Source organism: Salvelinus fontinalis, chromosome 32, assembly GCF_029448725.1.
Source record: "Salvelinus fontinalis isolate EN_2023a chromosome 32, ASM2944872v1, whole genome shotgun sequence".
NCBI lineage: Eukaryota > Metazoa > Chordata > Actinopteri > Salmoniformes > Salmonidae > Salvelinus > Salvelinus fontinalis.
This window is the reverse complement of record NC_074696.1, coordinates 10,428,715-10,451,525: the sequence shown is the minus strand read 5'-3', so window position 1 is coordinate 10,451,525 and position 22,811 is coordinate 10,428,715. Positions and strand designations below refer to the sequence as shown.

General features: G+C 47.4%; 1 protein-coding gene across 18 annotated transcripts in view; it reads right to left on the bottom strand.

Annotated features, from left to right (window-relative positions):
- LOC129830709 (protein 4.1-like) overlaps positions 1–22,811 on the bottom strand; it is a 104,899-nt gene that overhangs the window by 10,116 nt on the left and 71,972 nt on the right. For 16 of the 18 annotated variants that reach the window (XM_055893333.1, XM_055893343.1, XM_055893345.1 and 13 more), the window contains 2 exons: positions 20,252–20,431; positions 887–1,015 (listed from right to left, as the gene is read on the bottom strand). In XM_055893333.1, the coding sequence (XP_055749308.1) occupies positions 887–1,015; positions 20,252–20,431 (309 nt within the window). Of the gene's footprint in view, positions 1–886; positions 1,016–14,448; positions 14,794–15,105; positions 17,871–19,161; positions 19,222–20,251; positions 20,432–22,811 lie in introns of those variants that run through there. The other 2 variants (XM_055893336.1, XM_055893349.1) reach the window with 2 other exon arrangements.

Here is a 22,811-nt window from a genome sequence, read left to right as displayed (position 1 = left end):
GCAAATGCACTCACACCTGCCTGCTGCCATTCCTGAGCAAGCTCTGTACTGGTGGTGCCCCGATCCTGCAGCTGAATCAACTTTAGGAGGCGGTCCTGGTGCTTGCTGGACTTTCTTGGGCGCCCTGAAGCTTTCTTCACAACAATTGAATCGCTCTCCTTGAAGTTCTTGATGATCCAAAAAATGGTTGATTTAGGTGCAATCTTACTGGCAGCAATATCCTTACCTGTGAAGCCCTTTTTGCGCAAAGCAATGATGACGGCACGTCAGAGGAAGAACAATGATTCCAAGCACCACCCTCCTTTTGAAGCTTCCAGTCTGTTATTCTAACTCAATCAGCATGACTGAGTGATCTCCAGCCTTGTCCTCGTCAACACTCACACCTATGTTAACGAGAGAATCACTGACATGTCAGCTGGTCCTTTTGTGGCAGGGCTGAAATGCAGTGGAAATGTTTTTGGGGGATTCAGTTCATTTGCATGGCGAAGAGGGACTTTGCAATTAATTGCAATTCATCTGATCACGCTTCATACCATTCTGGAGTATATGCAAATTGCCATCATACAAACTGAGGCAGCAGACTTAGTGAAAATTAACATTTGTGTCATTCTCAAAACTTTTGGCCACGACAGTACATTGTCTACCGGCTGTGAGAAAGACAACAGGATCGGGTTCATTAGGCACCAAAAGGAAGAAAACACACTGAAACAGGGAGGGACTACCAGCAATTGTCCAATAAGAAATGCTTGTTTTCATTTTCCTTAGCAAGATGTTTTAAAACTTTTTTGCCAGTTGGGTATCCTGATGAATACAACCCAGTTCACTGTTAAAACAAACTCATTGGGTTAATAACGGGTTTTATTTAATAAATGTTGATCCCGCTCACCTGCGCTGACTCGTAGGTAATGGTCTTGGTCTCAGTGTGCACGATGGGGACCTCCTTGTTAGAGACGTCTCCTCGCAGGGAGTTAGACATGTCTGAGATGGTGATTGTCTGTGTTTTCACCACGTTAGACTGTGAGGAAAGAGGGAGAATACACACGGTGAATATTGAGTTTGTCGTATCCTCACTTCCCAACCACTCTCTCTAACGACATACTAGATCTATCAGAACCTTCTGTAGTATGACAGAGTACTATATACAGCATTCAGACATGTTTCTCCACGTACCGTGATCTCTCTCAACCCATCTATCACAGACCTGTCAAGACCCACGATGACCTATGACCCATAGTACCCTCTTCATACCATGTGACTATCCCCTGTTCATACCACGTGACTATCCCCTGTTCATACCACGTGACCATCCCCTGTTCATACCATGTGACTATCCCCTGTTCATACCATGTGACTATCCCCTGTTCATACCATGTGACTATCCCCTGTTCATACCATGTGACTATCCCCTGTTCATACTATGTGACTATCCCCTGTTCATACCATGTGACTATCCCCTGTTCATACCATGTGACTATCCCCTGTTCATACCATGTGACTATCCCCTGTTCATACCATGTGACTATCCCCTGTTCATACCATGTGACTATCCCCTGTTCATACCATGTGACTATCCCCTGTTCATACCATGTGACTATCCCCTGTTCATACCATGTGACTATCCCCTGTTCATACCATGTGACTATCCCCTGTTCATACCATGTGACTATCCCCTGTTCATACCATGTGACTATCCCCTGTTCATACTATGTGACTATCCCCTGTTCATACCATGTGACTATCCCCTGTTCATGCCATGTGACTATCCCCTGTTCATACCATGTGACTATCCCCTGTTCATACCATGTGACTATCCCCTGTTCATACCATGTGACTATCCCCTGTTCATACCATGTGACTATCCCCTGTTCATACCATGTGACTATCCCCTGTTCATGCCATGTGACTATCCCCTGTTCATACCATGTGACTATCCCCTGTTCATACCATGTGACTATCCCCTGTTCATACCATGTGACTATCCCCTGTTCATACCATGTGACTATCCCCTGTTCATACCATGTGACTATCCCCTGTTCATACCACGTGACTATGTCCTGTTCGTTCTCTGTGACTATCCCCTGTTCGTTCTCTGTGACTATGTCCTGTTCGTTCTCTGTGACTATGTCCTGTTCGTTCTCTGTGACTATGTCCTGTTCGTTCTCTGTGACTATGCCCTGTTCGTTCTCTGTGACTATGCCCTGTTCATTCTCTGTGACTATGCCCTATTCGTTCTCTGTGACTATCCCCTACTCATTCTCTGTGACTATGCCCTGTTCGTTCTCTGTGACTATGCCCTGTTCGTTCTCTGTGACTATGCCCTGTTCGTTCTCTGTGACTATGCCCTGTTCGTTCTCTGTGACTATCCCCTGTTCGTTCTCTGTGACTATCCCCTGTTCGTTCTCTGTGACTATCCCCTGTTCGTTCTCTGTGACTATGCCCTGTTCGTTCTCTGTGACTATGCCCTGTTCGTTCTCTGTGACTATGCCCTGTTCGTTCTCTGTGACTATGCCCTGTTCGTTCTCTGTGACTATCCCCTGTTCGTTCTCTGTGACTATGCCCTGTTCGTTGTCTGTGACTATGCCCTGTTCGTTCTCTGTGACTATGCCCTGTTCGTTGTCTGTGACTATGCCCTGTTCGTTCTCTGTGACTATGCCCTATTCGTTCTCTGTGACTATGCCCTGTTCGTTCTCTGTGACTCTCCCCCTGTCTATCCATTCCCCTTGTGCTGTAGGTGTGGCTCTAGCCAGAACTATCCTCCCATCCCAGTGTCTCAGACAATCTACTTAAACTAAAAGTAGATTAGGGGTTGGAGACAGAAGAAACTGTTGCAATCACTTAAAAAATATGCTTCATGTGAAAAATGATGATTCATGAAGTGTGTGCTTATTCAAACTGAACTTTCCTACCCCAGAGAGAACATTATTCTCAATCTAAAAATAAAAAAGGGGAAAAAATAACTTCTATAGTTTTATTTTCCAAACAAACAAAAACAAACAATTAAGTTGAGGGAGAAACATTGTCAAGAGAGAGAAAACTGTAATTGCGTTGTTTTGAAAGAGAGAGAGAGAGAGAGAGAGAGAGAAAACTGTAATTGCGTTGTTTTGAGAGAGAGAGAGAGAGAGAGAGAGAGAGAGAGAGAGAGAGAGAGAGAGAGAGAGAGAGAGAGAGAGAGAGAGAGAGAGAGAGAGAGAGAGAGAGAGAGAGAGAGAGAGAGAGAGAGAGAGAGAGAGAGAGAGCTCCCCAGAGGATGGGCTGCAGCACAGAGACAACTACGTCCCAACTGGCATCCTATTCCCTATGTAGTGCACTACTGTTGATCAGGGCCCATAGAGGCATCCTATTCCCTATGTAGTGCACTACTGTTGATCAGGGCCCATAGAGGCATCCTATTCCCTATGTAGTGCACTACTGTTGACCAGGGCTCATAGAGGCATCCTATTCCCTATGTAGTGCACTACTGTTGATCAGGGCCCATAGAGGCATCCTATTCCCTATGTAGTGCACTACTGTTGATCAGGGCCCATAGAGGCATCCTATTCCCTATGTAGTGCACTACTGTTGACCAGGGCTCATAGAGGCATCCTATTCCCTATGTAGTGCAGTACTGTTGACCAGGGCTCATAGAGGCATCCTATTCCCTATGTAGTGCACTACTGTTGACCAGGGCCCATAGAGGCATCCTATTCCCTATGTAGTGCAGTACTGTTGACCAGGGCTCATAGAGGCATCCTATTCCCTATGTAGTGCACGGTCGAGCCGTGTGCTTTTCATAATAAGAGCGCCCCTCTGGGGTCGAGCCGTGTGCTTTACATAATAAGAGCGCCCCTCTGGGGTTGAGACGTGTGCTTTTCATAATAAGAGCGCCTCTCAGGGGTCGAGACGTGTGCTTTTCATAATAAGAGCGCCTCTCAGGGGTCGAGACATGTGCTTTTCATAATAAGAGCGCCTCTCAGGGGTCGAGACGTGTGCTTTTCATAATAAGAGCGCCTCTCAGGGGTTGAGACGTGTGCTTTTCATAATAAGAGCGCCTCTCAGGGGTCGAGACATGTGCTTTTCATAATAAGAGCGCCTCTCAGGGGTCGAGACATGTGCTTTTCATAATAAGAGTGCCTCTCAGGGGTCGAGCCGTGTGCTTTTCATAATAAGAGCGCCTCTCAGGGGTCGAGACGTGTGCTTTTCATAATAAGAGCGCCTCTCAGGGGTCGAGACATGTGCTTTTCATAATAAGAGTGCCCCTCTGGGGTCGAGCCGTGTGCCTTTCATAATAAGAGCGCCTCTCAGGGGTCGAGACGTGTGCTTTTCATAATAAGAGCGCCTCTCAGGGGTCGAGACGTGTGCTTTTCATAATAAGAGCGCCCCTCTGGGGTCGAGACGTGTGCTTTTCATAATAAGAGCGCCACTCGGGTCGAGCCGTGTGCTTTTCATAATAAGAGCGCCTCTCAGGGACAATGGAGAGGAGGATCAAGCCCATAGCGGGCTCTATGGCAACCTGCCACGCCAATTAACCACACATTAGCGCTCAGATATGCAGATTATGCAAATCAGAGGGATCATAAATAACTTTCATTTGGCTTTTTAATCTTTCATCTCAAACTCTTTGCCAGGGAGGGAGGGAGGGAGGGAGGGAGGGAGGAGAAAAAGACAGAGATAGAGATGCAGAGAAACAGAGAAAGAGTGAGAGAGAGAAACCGAGAGAGTGAGCATTTGAGAGAGAGGGTGAGAGAGAGACAGAGACAAAAAAAGAGAGAGAGCGAGAGAGACAGAGACAGAGAAAGAGAGAGAGGTGGAGAGACAGAGAAAGAGAGAGAGGGTGGTGTAGAGACAGAGAGCAAGAGCGAGCAAACAAGATTTAGTTCACTTCTTCAAGTCAGATATAATTTTGAGCCCACGAAATGAACAGATATGTGACATGACAGCTGAAGCAGAGTGCTTGACTGGACGTCTTCACACTGTGTAGTCCTTTTCAAAGTCTAGCACTCCACGTGACACAACTAATAATTAAGGAGACCACATTTCTAGGACGAGTTCCTTTCCTGGAGTTAGAGACCAAGAGTCAACATCAGGGTAGTGGAGGGAGGTTCCCTAATTAACATCAGGGTAGTGGAGGGAGGTTCCCTAATTAACATCAGGGTAGTGGAGGGAGGTTCCCTAATTAACATCAGGGTAGTGGAGGGAGGTTCCCTAATTAACATCAGGGTAGTGGAGGGAGGTTCCCTAATTAACATCAGGGTAGTGGAGGGAGGTTCCCTAATTAACATCAGGGTAGTGGAGGGAGGTTCCCTAATTAACATCAGGGTAGTGGAGGGAGGTTCCCTAATTAACATCAGGGTAGTGGAGGGAGGTTCCCTAATTAACATCAGGGTAGTGGAGGGAGGTTCCCTAATTAACATCAGGGTAGTGGAGGGAGGTTCCCTAATTAACATCAGGGTAGTGGAGGGAGGTTCCCTAATTAACATCAGGGTAGTGGAGGGAGGTTCCCTAATTAACATCAGGGTAGTGGAGGGAGGTTCCCTAATTAACATCAGGGTAGTGGAGGGAGGTTCCCTAATTAACATCAGGGTAGTGGAGGGAGGTTCCCTAATTAGAGAGTCAACATCAGGGTAGTGGAGGGAGGTTCACTAATTAACATCAAGGTAGTGGAGGGAGGTTCCCTAATTAGAGAGTCAACTTCAGGGTAGTGGAGGGAGGTTCCCTAATTAACATCAGGGTAGTGGAGGGAGGTTCCCTAATTAGAGAGTCAACATCAGGGTAGTGGAGGGAGGTTCACTAATTAGAGAGTCAACATCAGGGTAGTGGAGGGAGGTTCTCTAATTAGAGAGTCAACATCAGGGTAGTGGAGGGAGGTTCCCTAATTAGAGAGTCAACATCAGGGTAGTGGAGGGAGGTTCCCTAATTAGAGAGTCAACATCAGAGGAGGGGGAGGGAGGTTCCCTAATTAGAGAGTCAACATCAGGGGGGGTGGAGGGAGATCCTAATTAGAGAGTCAACATCAGGGTAGTGGAGGGAGGTTCCCTAATTAGAGAGTCAACATCAGAGGGGGTGGAGGGAGATCCTAATTAGAGAGTCAACATCAGGGTAGTGGAGGGAGGTTCACTAATTAGAGAGTCAACATCAGGGTAGTGGAGGGAGGTTCTCTAATTAGAGAGTCAACATCAGGGTAGTGGAGGGAGGTTCTCTAATTAGAGAGTCAACATCAGGGTAGTGGAGGGAGGTTCACTAATTAGAGAGTCAACATCAGAGGAGGTGGAGGGAGGTCCCTAATTAGAGAGTCAACATCAGGGGGGGTGGAGGGAGATCCTAATTAGAGAGTCAACATCAGGGTAGTGGAGGGAGGTTCCCTAATTAGAGAGTCAACATCAGGGTAGTGGAGGGAGATCCTAATTAGAGAGTCAACATCAGGGTAGTGGAGGGAGGTTCACTAATTAGAAAGTAAACATCAGGGGGGGTTAGGGAGGTTCCCTAATTAGAGAGTCAACATCAGGGTAGTGGAGGGAGGTTCCCTAATTAGAGAGTCAACATCAGAGGGGGTGGAGGAAGGTTCCCTATTTAGAGAGTCAACATCAGAGGGGTGGAGGGAGGTTCCCTAATTAGAGAGTCAACATCAGGGGGGTGGGGGAGAGTTCCCTAATTATATATATATATATATATATATATATATATATATATATATATATATATATATATATATATATATACGTAGTAATATATATATATATATATATATACGTAGTAATATATATACAGTAGTAATACATATATATATACATATACACAGCCCAAAAAAATAAAGGGAACACTTAAACAACACAATGTAACTCCAAGTCAATCACACTTCTGTGAAATCAAACTGTCCACTTAGGAAGCAACACTGATTGACAATACATTTCACATGCTGTTGTGCAAATGGAATAGACAAAAGGTGGAAATTATAGGCAATTAGCAAGACACCCCCCAAAAAAGGAGTGATTCTGCAGGTGGTAACCACAGACCACTTCTCAGTTCCTATGCTTCCTGGCTGATGTTTTGGTCACTTTTGAATGCTGGTGGTGCTCTCACTCTAGTGGTAGCATGAGACGGAGTCTACAACCCACACAAGTGGCTCAGGTAGTGCAGTTCATCCAGGATGGCACATCAATGCGAGCTGTGGCAAAAAGGTTTCCTGTGTCTGTCAGCGTAGTGTCCAGAGCATGGAGGCGCTACCAGGAGACAGGCCAGTACATCAGGAGACGTGGAGGAGGCCGTAGGAGGGCAACAACCCAGCAGCAGGACCGCTACCTCCGCCTTTGTGCAAGGAGGTGCACTGCCAGCGCCCTGCAAAATGACCTCCAGCAGGCCACAAATGTGCATGTGTCTGCTCAAACGGTCAGAAACAGACTCCATGAGGGTGGTATGAGGGCCCGACGTCCACAGGTGGGGGTTGTGCTTACAGCCCAACACCGTGCAGGGCGTTTGGCATTTGCCAGAGAACACCAAGATTGGCAAATTCGCCACTGGCGCCCTGTGCTCTTCACAGATGAAAGCAGGTTCACACTGAGCACATGAGCACATGTGACAGACGTGACAGAGTCTGGAGACGCCGTGGAGAACGTTCTACTGCCTGCAACATCCTCCAGCATGACCGGTTTGGCGATGGGTCAGTCATGGTGTGGGGTGGCATTTCTTTTTGGGGCCGCACAGCCCTCCATGTGCTCGCCAGAGGTATCCTGACTGCCAATAGGTATCGAGATGAGATCCTCAGACCCCTTGTGAGACCATATGCTGACACATGCACATTTGTGGTCTGCTGGAGGTCATTTTGCAGGGCTCTGGCAGTGCACCTCCTTGCACAAAGGCGGAGGTAGCGGTCCTGCTGCTGGGTTGTTGCCCTCCTACGGCCTCCTCCACGTCTCCTGATGTACTGGCCTGTCTCCTGGTAGCGCCTCCATGCTCTGGAAACTACGCTGACAGACACAGCAAACCTTTTTGCCACAGCTCGCATTGATGTGCCATCCTGGATGAACTGCACTACCTGAGCCACTTGTGTGGGTTGTAGACTCCGTCTCATGCTACCACTAGAGTGAGAGCACCGCCAGCATTCAAAAGTGACCAAAACATCATCCAGGAAGCATAGGAACTGAGAAGTGGTCTGTGGTCACCACCTGCAGAATCACTCCTTTATTGGGGGTGTCTTGCTAATTGCCTATAATTTCCACCTTTTGTCTATTCCATTTGCACAACAGCATGTGAAATTTATTGTCAATCAGTGTTGCTTCCTAAGTGGACAGTTTGATTTCACAGAAGTGTGATTGACTTGGAGTTACATTGTGTTGTTTAAGTGTTCCCTTTATTTTTTTGAGCAGTGTATATATTTATATATACACATACATACATACATTCGATAGTAATATATATACAGTAGTGATGTATATATATATACACACACACACACGGTAGTAATATATATATATATATATATATATATATATATATATATATATATATATATATATATACGGTAGTAATATATAAACAGTATTCATACCTAGTAATATATATATACAGTAGTAATATATATACAGTAGTAAAATATATAGATATGGTAGTAATATATAAACAGTATTGATATACATACTTAGTAATATATATACACAGTAGTAATATATATATATATATACGGTAGTAATATATAAACAGTAGTGATATACATATGTAGTAATATATATACAGTAGTAATATATATACGTTTGTAAGCACCTCTAAATGACTTACAGATACAGTACAGATACCCAAAGTTAGTATGCCTAATTAGATGTATTTATTTTACAGTCGCCAAATGACCTTCCCCTTTCATTACGGTTTAAATAAATCCTCATAGACTCTGACTAACATCCCGATATTAATACAAATAAATAGTGAATGATATAAAAACATATACTAGATCAATATAGAGACTTTCCTACGGCCAGTTTCACAGTGAACATAATACAAATGTCCATCTTTCTGGTGACCTAAGTTTCTATAATAATAGATGTCATACACACATTTACCCACACAAACATTAACTAATACAGGAACAGGAACTAATACACAAACAGGAACTAATACAGGAACAGGAACTAATACAGGAACACTAACTAATACAGGAACAGGAACTAATACACAAACAGGAACTAATACAGGAACAGGAACTAATACAGGAACACTAACTAATACAGGAACAGGAACTAATACACAAACAGGAACTAATACAGGAACAGGAACTAATACAGGAACACTAACTAATACAGGAACAGGAACTAATACAGGAACACTAACTAATACAGGAACACTAACTAATACAGGAACAGGAACTAATACACAAACAGGAACTAATACAGGAACAGGAACTAATACAGGAACACTAACTAATACAGGAACAGGAACTAATACAGGAACAGGAACTAATACAGGAACACTAACTAATACAGGAGCAGGAACTAATACACAAACAGGAACTAATACAGGGGCTGGAACTAATACAGGAACACGAACTAATACAGGAACACTAACTAATACAGGAACAGGAACTAATACAGGAACAGGAACTAATACAGGAACAGGAACTAATACAGGGGCTGGAACTAATACAGGGGCTGGAACTAATACAGGAACAGGAACTAATACAGGAACAGGAACTAATACAGGAACACTAACTAATACAGGAACAGGAACTAATACACAAACACTAACTAATACAGGAACAGGAACTAATACAGGAACAGGAACTAACACAGGAACAGGAACTAATACAGGAACACTAACTAATACAGGAACAGGAACTAATACAGGAACAGGAACTAATACAGGAACAGGAACTAATACAGGAACAGGAATTAATACAGGAACAGGAACTAATACAGGGACAGGAACTAATACACAAACACTAACTAATACAGGAACAGGAACTAATACACAAACACTAACTAATACAGGAACAGGAACTAATACACAAACACTAACCAATACAGGAACAGGAACTAATACAGGAACAGGAACTAATACACAAACACTAACTAATACAGGAACAGGAACAAATACACAAACACTAACTAATACACAAACACTAACTAATACAGGAACAGGAACTAATACAGGAACAGGAACTAATACAGGAACACTAACTAATACAGGAACAGGAACTAATACACAAACACTAACTAATACAGGAACAGGAACTAATACAGGAACAGGAACTAATACAGGAACAGGAACTAATACAGGAACAGGAACTAATACAGGAACAGGAACTAATACAGGAACAGGAACTAATACACAAACACTAACTAATACACAAACACTAACTAATACAGGAACAGGAACTAATACACAAACACTAACTAATAAAGGAACAGGAACTAATACACAAACACTAACTAATACAGGAACAGGAACTAATACACAAACACTAACTAATACAGGAACAGGAACTAATACACAAACACTAACTAATACAGGAACAGGAACTAATACAGGAACAGGAACTACTACAGGAACAGGAACTAATACAGGAACAGGAACTAATACAGGAACAGGAACTAATACACAAATACTAACTAATAGTTTATGTGTCGGGGGGCTAGGGTCAGTTTGTTATATCTGGAGTACTTCTCCTGTCTTATCCGGTGTCCTGTGTGAATTTAAGTATGCTCTCTCTAATTCTCTCTTTCTTTCTCTCTCTCTCGGAGGACCTGAGCCCTAGGACCATGCCTCAGGACGACCTGGCATGATGACTCCTTGCTGTCCCCAGTCCACCTGGCCGTGCTGCTGCTCCAGTTTCAACTGTACTGCCTGCGGCTATGGAACCCTGACCTGTTCACCGGACGTGCTACCTGTCCCAGACCTGCTGTTTTCAACTCTCTAGAGACCGCAGGAGCGGTAGAGATACTCTTAATGATCGGCTATGAAAAGCCAACTGACATTTACTCCTGAGGTGCTGACTTGCTGCACCCTCAACAACTACTGTGATTATTATTATTTGACCATGCTGGTCATTTATGAACATTTGAACATCTTGGCCATGTTCTGTTATAATCTCAACCCGGCACAGCCAGAAGAGGACTGGCCACCCCTCATAGCCTGGTTCCTCTGTAGGTTTCTTCTTAGGTTTTGGCCTTTCTAGGGAGTTTTTCCTAGACACTGTGCTTCACACCTGCATTGCTTGCTGTTTGGGGTTTTAAGCTGGGTTTCTGTACAGCACTTTGAGATATCAGCTGATGTACGAAGGGCTATATAAATCAATTTGATTTGATTTGAAAATTTGATTAATAAAGGAACAGGAACTAATACACAAACAGGAACTAATACAGGAACTAATACAGGAACAGGAACTAATACAGGAACAGGAACTAATACACAAACACTAACTAATACAGGAACTAATACACAAACACTAACTAATACAGGAACAGGAACTAATACAGGAACAGAAACAAATACACAAACACTAACGAATACAGGAACAGGAACTAATACAGGAACAGGAACTAATACAGGAACAGGATGTAATACACAAACACTACCTAATACAGGAACATGAATTAATACAGGAAAAGGAACTAATATAGAAAAATAAACAAATACAGGAAGAGGAACTAATACCGGAACAGTAACTAATACAGGAACTAATACAAGAAGAGGAACTAATACAGGAACAGAAATGAATACAGCAACAGGAACTAATACAGCAACAGGAACTAATACAGGAAGAGTAACTAATACAGGAAGAGGAACTAATACAGCAAGAGGAACTAATACAGGAACAGGAACTAATACAGGAACGAATACAGGAACAGGAACGAATACAGGAACAGGAACGAATACAGGAAGAGGAACTAATACAGCAAGAGGAACTAATACAGGAACAGGAACTAATACAGGAACGAATACAGGAACAGGAACGAATACAGGAACAGGAACGAATACAGGAACAGGAACTAATACAGGAACAGGAACTAATACAGGAACAGGACATGTACTCACATGCACACAGTTATTGAATACACTTCCACCACCACTCCATTGGTAAACAATACTTTTCCATAGTATTTCTAACAGTGCAACTGTGCTGTAAGGACTAGCCAGGATCAAGAAAGACCGTGGAGAGTACACATCTCAAATAGCATTTCAATGGCTTCAGACTCCATCTATGAGTGGTGGTATTTCATTCAGTATAGGAAGACATTCCAAAAGTCTCTAAACTAGTCAAGCGTTGACACATACCGTATCTTCAATCCAAACTCACCTCGTTGGATGAATAATCAGCAAGTGGGTTGGGGAGGGTGGTATTTGCACCCCTTGCCTTTATGAGGGCAACAACAGCAACATGGGTTTAAAGGTAATTTCAGTTACATGAGCGCCCTATGGTGAGGATAGTAATAAGTCATGGGTTCTTCTCTTAAATACAACCTGAGTGTCCTGTCTATCCTGTCTATCCCGTCTACCCCATCTGTCCTGTCTGTCCTGTCTGTCCTGTCTATCCGTCTACCCTGTCTATCCTGTCTGTCCTGTCTATCCTGTCTGTCCTGCCTGTCCTGTCTGTCCCGTCTATCCTGTCTGTCCTGTCTATCCTGTCTGTCCTGTCTATCCCGTCTATCCCATCTGTCCTGTCTATCCTGTCTATCCCATCTGTCCTGTCTATCCTGTCTATCCCATCTATCCCGTCTACCCTGTCTGTCCCGTCTGTCCCGTCTGTCCTGTCTATCCCGTCTATCCCGTCTACCCTGTCTGTCCTGTCTGTGCTGACTACCCTGTCTGTCCTGTCTATCCCATCTATCCCGTCTGTCCTGTCTGTCCTGTCTGTCCTGTCTGTCCTGTCTATCCTGTCTATCCTGTCTGTCCTGTCTACCCTGTCTGTCCTGTCTGTCCTGTCTATCCTGTCTATCCCATCTATCCCGTCTATCCCGTCTACCCTGTCTGTCCCGTCTGTCCTGTCTATCCTGTCTACCCTGTCTATCCTGTCTACCCTGTCTACCCTGTCTGTCCTGTCTGTCCTGTCTATCCTGTCTACCCTGTCTGTCCTGTCTATCCCATCTATCCCGTCTATCCCGTCTACCCTGTCTGTCCCGTCTGTCCTGTCTATCCTGTCTATCCTGTCTACCCTGTCTGTCCTGTCTATCCTGTCTACCCTGTCTGTCCTGTCTATCCTGTCTATCCCATCTATCCCGTCTATCCCGTCTACCCTGTCTGTCCCGTCTGTCCTGTCTATCCTGTCTATCCTGTCTACCCTGTCTGTCCTGTCTATCCTGTCTACCCTGTCTGTCCTGTCTATCCTGTCTATCCCATCTATCCCGTCTGTCCTGTCTATCCCGTCTGTCCTGTCTATCCCGTCTGTCCTGTCTATCCCGTCTGTCCTTCCTGCTCATGCCTAGAAAAACAGCAACATAGACGAGAGCCGATGCAGCTCAGCGGCAGACAAACATTAGCTCTCTGCTGTAGCGTCTCAAAGCATGAGTACTGATCTCAGGTCAGTGTTGCCTTTTAAATCGTAACGAATAAGAGGGGGTACCTGATCCAAGATCAGCAATACAGATCTCATAGATGTAAATAATCTTGTGCCATACAGCAGAGCTGTCCAGGAGAGACTGCGCTACACTGATTGACTTAAACACTAAGGGATGAATGTGAACTTCCACTTAGAGGAAAATTACACCCCCCCAATAAAAACGACAGACTAAGGGAAAAATTTGACTTAAAAGGAAAACTCCACCCAAAAACGATATTTTGGTATTTGTTTCATTAGTCCATTGTTGATTTAATCCCCAAAATGTTTTGCATGTCAGCAATCAAATTTTCAAAGATATATAACTTTCAAAATACAGAAATACAGACGCTATGATGCATTTTGCATCGTATGACGTCAACTTAAGTGGAAGTGTAAAGATTCAGTGGACAGAGGGAGAAGATAAACAGTAGTCAATGGGCTAAACACAAGCAGTGAAGAGTCAGGATGGCAAACAAAGTTTGTTAGTAACACTGGATATATTTTCTTTTCTTTTCACCATGGAATATTGTAAGTAAAAGTTGTAGAAGATCCTTGAAGTCCGGATATAAGTCTCTGGTGGCAAGAGCGCTAGGCCAAATACAGCTCTCAACACTTCCTGGAAAAAAAGTGCTGGCAAGGACAACAACGCCATTGTCCTCAATGCGAAATAACCTGGTAATTCACTCAGTGTAATGTTCAATAGGGGTTTGTGTCTGTCTGTCTGTCTTTGTGTGTTGGAGTCAGATGACGGAACAGAGAGGAACAGAGAATAGAAGACAGAAGAGAGGCAAAAGAGGGTAAAACTGGAGAATTCTGTCTCTGTCCTTAAACAAGGATACTTGACTGGGTGGTTCATTTCAGTAGAGGCCTCCCTCTCTCTCCACCGGACCGGCCAGTCACTGGCTGGTTCATTTCAGTAGAGGGCTCTCTCTCTCCACCGGACCGGCCAGTCAGATAAACACCAGCCAACACAGAGTCAGAAACATGACCAGCAGTCCAGACATGAGAGTGAAGGAGACGTGGGACGGTTGGAGCTGGAGCGTGGCTGGGTACAGCTGGCAGGCTGAGGGCCCAATGACCCTGTCTTCCTCCTCCTCCTGCTCTTCCTCAGGCATTTCGATAGAGACCCTCAGAGTGTTCCCCCGGCCCCGAGCCTCGTCCTCCTCAGAAGTATACTCTTCTTCCTCCTGTAGATAGTGGTGTCTGAGGAGCGGTGGTCCCACGGGGGGCGAGGAGGCCTGCTGTTGCTGTCTCAGTAATTTTACCTGGTATTCAAACAGAGGACGCTTCCCTCGCTGTGTTCAGCAACAGGAGACCAAGAGAGACAGAAAACAATGAACAGACATGTGGGGGAATGGCCAACAGACATGCAGGGAGAAGGGGAGGATGGGAAGGGACAGGGGACAAGGGGAGGGAGGTGGAGGGGGGGGGGGGGGGGGCAAGGGGAGGGAGGTGGAGGAGGAGGAGAAGGGACACGGGGAAGGAGGTGGAGGAGGGGGGGGGCAAGGGGAGGAAGGTGGAGGAGGGGGGGACACGGGGAGGGAGGTGGAGGGGGGGGACACGGGGAGGGAGGTGGAGGAGGGGGGGACAAGGGGAGGGAGGGAGGTGGAGGAGGAGGAGAAGGGACAGGGGACAATGGGAGGGAGGTGGAGGAAGAGGAGGGGGAACAAGGGGAGGGAGGTGGAGGAGGAAAAGGGACAGGGGACAAGGGGAGGGAGGTGGAGGAGGAGAAGGAAGGCATGGGACAAGAAGTGGGGTAGGGAGTGGGGTATGAGGGGGATGGGATGGGGGAGGAGGGAGGTGGAGGAGCAGGAGAGTGGTGGCATGTGATGTTGTAATTAAATGATCTACTGTTGAAGTGAGGGCAGGAGGAGAGGAAAAGTCGTCTTCAGTTTATTTAATAAAGTTCTCTATGGAAGTTCTGTCTGACCTTTGACAGTAGTGAGTGTTAGTTCCCATCACTGAGCTTCAGCCTGACTCAGGATCTCCGGCTCTAGGCAATGAGGGTTAGGGTCCAGGGTGGTCTGACCAGGCCGGACCAACCTCCAGGGCAGTGGTGGCAGCAGCAGTTCTGGGGCTGGAGAGTTTTTATAGGGCTCTGCTCCTCCATGCTGGGGTTAGATTGGGTGGCTGGGGTTAGATTGAATGGCTGGGGTTAGATTGAGTGGCTGGGGTTAGATTGGATGGCTGGGGTTAGATTAGGTGGCTGGGGTTAGATTGGGTGGCTGGGGTTAGATTGGATGGCTGGGGTTAGATTGGATGGCTGGGGTTAGATTGGATGGCTGGGGTTAGATTGGATGGCTGGGGTTAGATTGGATGGCTGGGGTTAGATTGGATGGCTGGGGTTACATTGAATGGCTGGGGTTAGATTGGGTGGCTGGGGTTAGATTGGATGGCTGGGGTTAGATTGGATGGCTGGGGCTAGATTGGATGGCTGGGGTTAGAATGAGTGGCTGGGGTTAGAATGAGTGGCTGGGGTTAGATTGGATGGCTGGGGTTAGATTGGGTGGCTGGGGTTAGATTGGATGGCTGGGGTTAGATTGGATGGCTGGGGTTAGATTGGGTGGCTGGGGTAAGATTGGATGGCTGGGGTTAGATTGGATGGCTGGGGTAAGATTGTGTGGCTGGGGTAAGATTGTGTGGCTGGGGTTAGATTGGGTGGCTGGGGTTAGATTGGGTGGCTGGGGTTAGATTGGGTGGCTGGGGTTAGATTGGGTGGCTGGGGTTAGATTGAGTGGCTGGGGTTAGATTGGATAAAGGCTGGGGTTAGATTGAGTGGCTGGGGTTAGATTGGATGGATGGGGTTAGATTAAGTGGCTGGGGTTACATTGAATGGCTGGGGTTAGATTGGGTGGCTGGGGTTAGATTGTGTGGCTGGGGTTAGATTGAATGGCTGGGGTTAGAATGAGTGGCTGGGGTTAGATTGAATGGCTGGGGTTAGAATGAGTGGCTGGGGTTAGATTGGGTGGCTGGCGTTAGATTGAATGGCTGGGGTTAGATTGAATGGCTGGGGTTAGATTGGGTGGCTGGGGTTAGATTGGGTGGCTGGGGGTAGATTGAGTGTCTGAGGTTAGATTGGATGGCTGGGGTTAGATTGAGTGGCTGGGGGTAGATTGAGTTTCTGAAGTTAGATTGGATGGCTGGGGTTAGATTGAGTGGCTGGGGGTAGATTGAGTGTCTGAGGTTAGATTGGGTGGCTGGGGTTAGATTGGGTGGCTGGGGTTAGATTGGATAAAGGCTGGGGTTAGATTGGATGGCTGGGGTTAGATTGGATGGCTGGGGTTAGATTGGGAGGCTGGGGTTAGAATGAGTGGCTGGGGTTAGATTGGATGGCTGGGGTTAGATTGAGTGGCTGGGGTTAGATTGGATAAAGGCTGGGGTTAGATTGGGTGGCTGGGGTTAGATTGGGTGGCTGGGGTTAGATTGAGTGGCTGGGGTTAGATTGGGTGTCTGAGGTTAGATTGGGTGGCTGGGGTTAGATTGGGTGGCTGGGGTTAGATTGGGTGGCTGGGGTTAGATTAAGTGGCTGGGGTTAGATTGGATGGCTGGGGTTAGATTAAGTGGCTGGGGTTAGATTGGATGGCTGGGGTTAGATTGAGTGGCTGGGGTTAGATTGGATAAAGGCATTGTCTGGCAGGTAAAATGCTAGCTAGTGCAAACTGTTTGTTTTGGCAGTGCAACGTCTTGGATCAGACACCGTTAGGGGAGAACCACCATAGAAACTGGCTTGGTGCAGGTTGGCTAGATCACAGTGTGATCTAATCCTCACTGAATCTTATGTAGTCAGTCGGTCGACGAGCCTGCCTTAAAGAGATGAGTTTATCAAATGCATTGAGGTCTATCGAGACTTGGGAGGCTCATATTTGGGATTTGTTGGTAATGTGTTCATGAAGACAAGACTCCTTGTCAAATCACCAGACTAGTGTATTATTCTAGAATGGTGTAATTTTTTCAGTGATCTTTTAGAAAAAAAACCTGCTAACGATGATCATCTCCATTCAGAGGCCTATCGTATAAACACGCCTACACTCAATACAGATTGAAAGTTAAGAAAAGTTTTTGGAGGTAAAAGTTTAGCAAATGTTCTGATGGGAGTGCTTATTATTCTGCAGGCGTCTTCAGGTACATAGACAGGACATGAGAAGGGTCTGGGCTAGGCAGAATACCCAGGTAGCTGGAGGCAGCTTCAAGTCTGGGAGTAAAACTGTATTTTCAGCCCCCTGGCAGAAGAGGAGCTAAGGGAGGGGAGCGGTGATGCTCGGTGACCCAAGGCCCAAACACCTCTCTGGGTCTCCGGATCCTCCTCAGGAGAAGGGGGTGGCGGTGGAGGAGGAGGTGGAGGATACGGAGGAGGAGGAGGGAGTGGATATGACTGAGGCAGGGCAGGAGAAGGGGGAAGATGAGGATGAGGAAGAGGAGGATGAGGAGGAACATGAAGAAGAGGAGGAGGAGCAAGAGGAGGAGGAGGAAGAGGGGGAGGAGGAGGAAGAGGAGGGAGAGGAAGAAGAGAAGGAGGAGGAAGGGGAGGAGGAGGAGGAGGGGGAAGAAGAGGAGTAGGAAGAGGAGGGAGAGGAAGAAGAGGAGAAGGAGGAAGAGGAGGGAGAGGAAGAAGAGGAGGAAGAAGAGGAGGAGGAAGAGGAGGAAGAGGAAGAAGAGGAGGTGGATGAGAAAGAAGAGGAGGAAGAGGAAAGGTAATAGAAAGAAGAGGAGGAGGAAGAGGGGGAAGAAGAGGAGGAGGAGGAAGAGGAGGGAGAGGAAGAAGAGAAGGAGGAGGAAATGAAGAGATGACACATATGAGGGGGGAGATAGAGATCGAGGGAGGAGACAGAGAAAACATAAAACAACCAGTGAGAGGTCAGGGTGGAGGAGAGACAATGAAATGAGTAGGAGGAGGAGGAGGTCAGTTCTTTGTGGTTGTTGTCGCTGTTTGTTTTTTGGTTCGCGTTTTTTGTTTTTGTTCTTCAGTCTCTCATCACTACGTCAGACACCACCATCATCATCATCATCATCACAGAGTCATGCAGCTTCACTACTATCGGGTCAAACCCAGCCATGCGATTTGATTGGCAGATCAAAGCAGGAAGACAAAGCTGACAGCAGCCAATCACGGAGCGGAGGCAGTGGTGAGGGGGCGGGGTTTGGGAAAGATTATGGTCTGTGGCTTGGAAGTAGACACCTATAAAGGTAGTCGTAGCGGCTGCGGGGCGGGGCCGGGGGCGAGAGAGCGCAGTCCTGTGGGTGAAGATAGCCAGCTGATTCTCTTGCCATGCTTTAGGTTACAGCCACACAGACTCCATACAGCAGCCATGCACAGCGTCCATAAAGCTGCCATACACAACATGGTCTGTTCTTTATTGTTAGCTGGTAAAGAACCGCCAGCTAATGTTCTCTTACTGCAGCCCAGCCCAGCTCAGCCCAACCCAGCTCAGCCCAACCCAGCTCAGCCCAGCCCAGCCCAGCCCAGCCCAGCCCAGCTCAGCTCAGCCCAGCCCAGCCCAGCCCAACCCAGCTCAGCTCAGCTCAGCCCAGCCCAGCTCAACTCAGCCCAACCCAGCTCAGCCCAACCCAACCCAGCTCAGCCCAACCCAGCTCAGCCCAACCCAGCCCAGCTCAGCTCAGCTCAGCCCAACCTAACCCAGCCAGTAAGGACTGAATTGGAGTACCTTTATCTCTGATACGCCACCAACTACTCTGTATGCAGGTGATAGGGAGGCCGTCCTCACCTGCACACACACACACACACACACACACACACACACACACACACACACACACACACACACACACACACACACACACACACACACACACACACACACACACACACACACACACACACACACGAATATACACAGAGAAAGAGACTTCAAGAGTCTCCACTGCGTCCACTGTACGCCCTGAGATCCACAAACACAGAGACACTGATGAACACTTGATGAAACTGAAACGTTCATTTCGACTGACTATGACCCCCCTGTACACAGTACATCCTTAGGGAATGAAAAAATCCTGTATATCTCTCTACCAAGTATGAGGAAACAAAATATAAAAACGTATTTCAAATGAACACAGCACAGCAGCCCTGTAATGTGGGTAATCAGACTGCCATTCTCTAGATTAGATATTGATTTGTGGTCAAAAACAACAACTGAATGACATGAGAAAAGACCACAGTAAACCCTACTGGGACTAATGACTAATGTGCAATCCAAAGTAAACAATTAGAAAACAACAGCTGAATGACAAGAGAAAAGACCACAGTAAACCCTACTGGGACTAATGACTAATGTGCAATCCAAAGTAAACAATTAGAAAACAACAGAGCAATAAAATTTGCTCAAAGAAAGTGAAAACATGAACAGAACCTCCTTATCTGTAAACTTGTGCCAGCAAATGCAGAAAAAAAGCGAGTCAAAAGTACCATCTTTCACTTCAAAACATCCTATTGTTGTCAGGAATCCTGGTGGTGCTATGAGTGGGACTAGAGAGAATGAAGGCCTCTCTGTCTCTCTGAGAACCATGGGCTACTATGTCTCTCTGTCTCTCTGTTCTGTACCAAGACTGCTTGTTCTGTTGTTCTGTTGACTCTATAGAAATATAATCACCTCTAGAAGGGCCTTAGATCCCCTTAACCCTGGCAATTTGACTAGTAAACGCATTGGTACACTCGCCAGGTCACCCATTTTGGCACTATTGACTTCAATGGGGAGGCCCCGTTCTATTCATTTTTAGTTCTGTTGGTTTTTGACTCACCCCGTCAGTGCCTGGCTGCAGCTGTCCGTTGATGCTGGCCGTGCGGAAGGGTGAGTGGGTGGACAGGCGTTTGTCCCACTCGCTCTGCCGCGGCTCCGGAACAGACTCCATGAAGCTTCTCTTCAGCTCACTGATACTGCTGTGGTGACGCATGATCTCTGCCTGGGTCTGATCCAGGTCCTGGGAGGAGGGAGAGGGGGGAGGGACAGAGAGTAGAAGGGGTAGAGAGAGGAGGGAGGGACAGAGAGGGGGGAGGGAGAGTAGGAGGGGTGGAGAGAGGAGGGAGGGACAGAGAGGGGGAGGGAGAGTAGGAGGGGTAGAGAGAGGAGGGGGGAGAGTAGGGGGGGTGGAGAGAGGAGGGAGGGACAGAGAGGGGGAGGGAGAGTAGGAGGAGTAGAGAGAGGAGGGAGGGACAGAGAGGGGGAGGGAGAGTAGGAGGGGTAGAGAGAGGAGGGGGGAGAGTAGGAGGGGTAGAGAGAGGAGGGAGGGACAGAGAGGGGGGAGGGAGAGTAGGAGGGGTGGAGAGAGGAGGGAGGTAGAGGGGAGGGAGGGTGAGACAGAGGGGGATGGGATGAGAGAGAGGAGAGAGAGAGTGGGAGGCGGAGAGGGGTGGATGGAGGGGAGAGGGGGGGAGAGAAAGAGAGAGAAAGGAGGGGTGGAGATTGGGAGGGCGAGATAGAAAAAGAGAGACAGGGAGCAGAGGGGAAGTCCATGATAAATAAAGTAGAGACAGAGGGGATAGTTTAAGGGGAAGGCAGAAAGAGATAGCAAGGAAGGGCAAAAGGGTGAAGCCCCCAGATAGGAAGGGGGAAGGGGGGACGTATGTCATTATTTGGGGTAGTGACTGGTAATGACACATTTACAAGTTTAGCAGAATGCAACATGATTGATGATTTGCTTAACATATCAAACAAAATGCAGTTGGAGGTTGGAACAGGCCTGCCCCACTCAAAGAGGACAAACAACATGACAACAACAGGTCTTAGTCCATCCAGACCACATGATGTCCTATAGACAAACAACAGGTCTTAGTCCATCCAGACCACATGATGTCCTATAGACAAACACCAGGTCTTAGTCCATCCAGACCACATGATGTCCTATAGACAAACACCAGGTCTTAGTCCATCCAGACCACATGATGTCCTATAGACAAACACCAGGTCTTAGTCCATCCAGACCACATGATGTCCTATAGACAAACACCAGGCCTTAGTCCATCCAGACCACATGATGTCCTATAGACAAACACCAGGCCTTAGTCCATCCAGACCACATGATGTCCTATAGACAACAGACTGTCCTGTGTTCTCTCCACTCTGTTCCCTCCGACGTAGATTGAACTTTAGACGATGCATCTCCGTCTAGTATCCGTGTCTGTCCATACCCATACCCCTGTCCATACCCATACCCCTGTCCATACCCATACCCCTGTCCATACCCATACCCCTGTCCATACCCATACCCCTGTCCATACCCATACCCCTGTCCATACCCATACCCCTGTCCATACCCATACCCCTGTCCATACCCATACCCCTGTCCATACCCATACCCCTGTCCATACCCATACCCCTGTCCATACCCATACCCCTGTCCATACACATACCCCTGTCCATACCCATACCCCTGTCCATACCCATACCCCTGTCCATACCCATACCCCTGTCCATACCCATACCCCTGTCCATACCCATGCCCCTGTCCATGCCCATGCCCCTGTCCATGCCCATGCCCCTGTCCATGCCCATGCCCCTGTCCATGCCCATGCCCCTGTCCATACCCATGCCCCTGTCCATACCCATGCCCCTGTCCATGCCCATGCCCCTGTCCATGCCCATGCCCCTGTCCATGCCCATGCCCCTGTCCATACCCATGCCCCTGTCCATACCCATACCCCTGTCCATACCCATACCCCTGTCCATACCCATACCCCTGTCCATACCCATACCCCTGTCCATACCCATGTCCATACCCATACCCCTGTCCATACCCATGCCCCTGTCCATACCCATGCCCCTGTCCATACCCATGCCCCTGTCCATACCCATACCCCTGTCCATACCCATACCCCTGTCCATACCCATACCCCTGTCCATACCCATACCCCTGTCCATACCCATACCCCTGTCCATACCCATACCCCTGTCCATACCCATACCCCTGTCCATACCCATACCCCTGTCCATACCCATACCCCTGTCCATACCCATACCCCTGTCCATACCCATACCCCTGTCCATACCCATACCCCTGTCCATACCCATACCCCTGTCCATACACATACCCCTGTCCATACACATACCCCTGTCCATACCCATACCCCTGTCCATACACATACCCCTGTCCATACCCATACCCCTGTCCATACCCATACCCCTGTCCATACCCATACCCCTGTCCATACCCATACCCCTGTCCATACCCATACCCCTGTCCATACCCATACCCCTGTCCATACCCATACCCCTGTCCATACCCATACCCCTGTCCATACCCATACCCCTGTCCATACCCATACCCCTGTCCATGCCCATGCCCCTGTCCATGCCCATGCCCC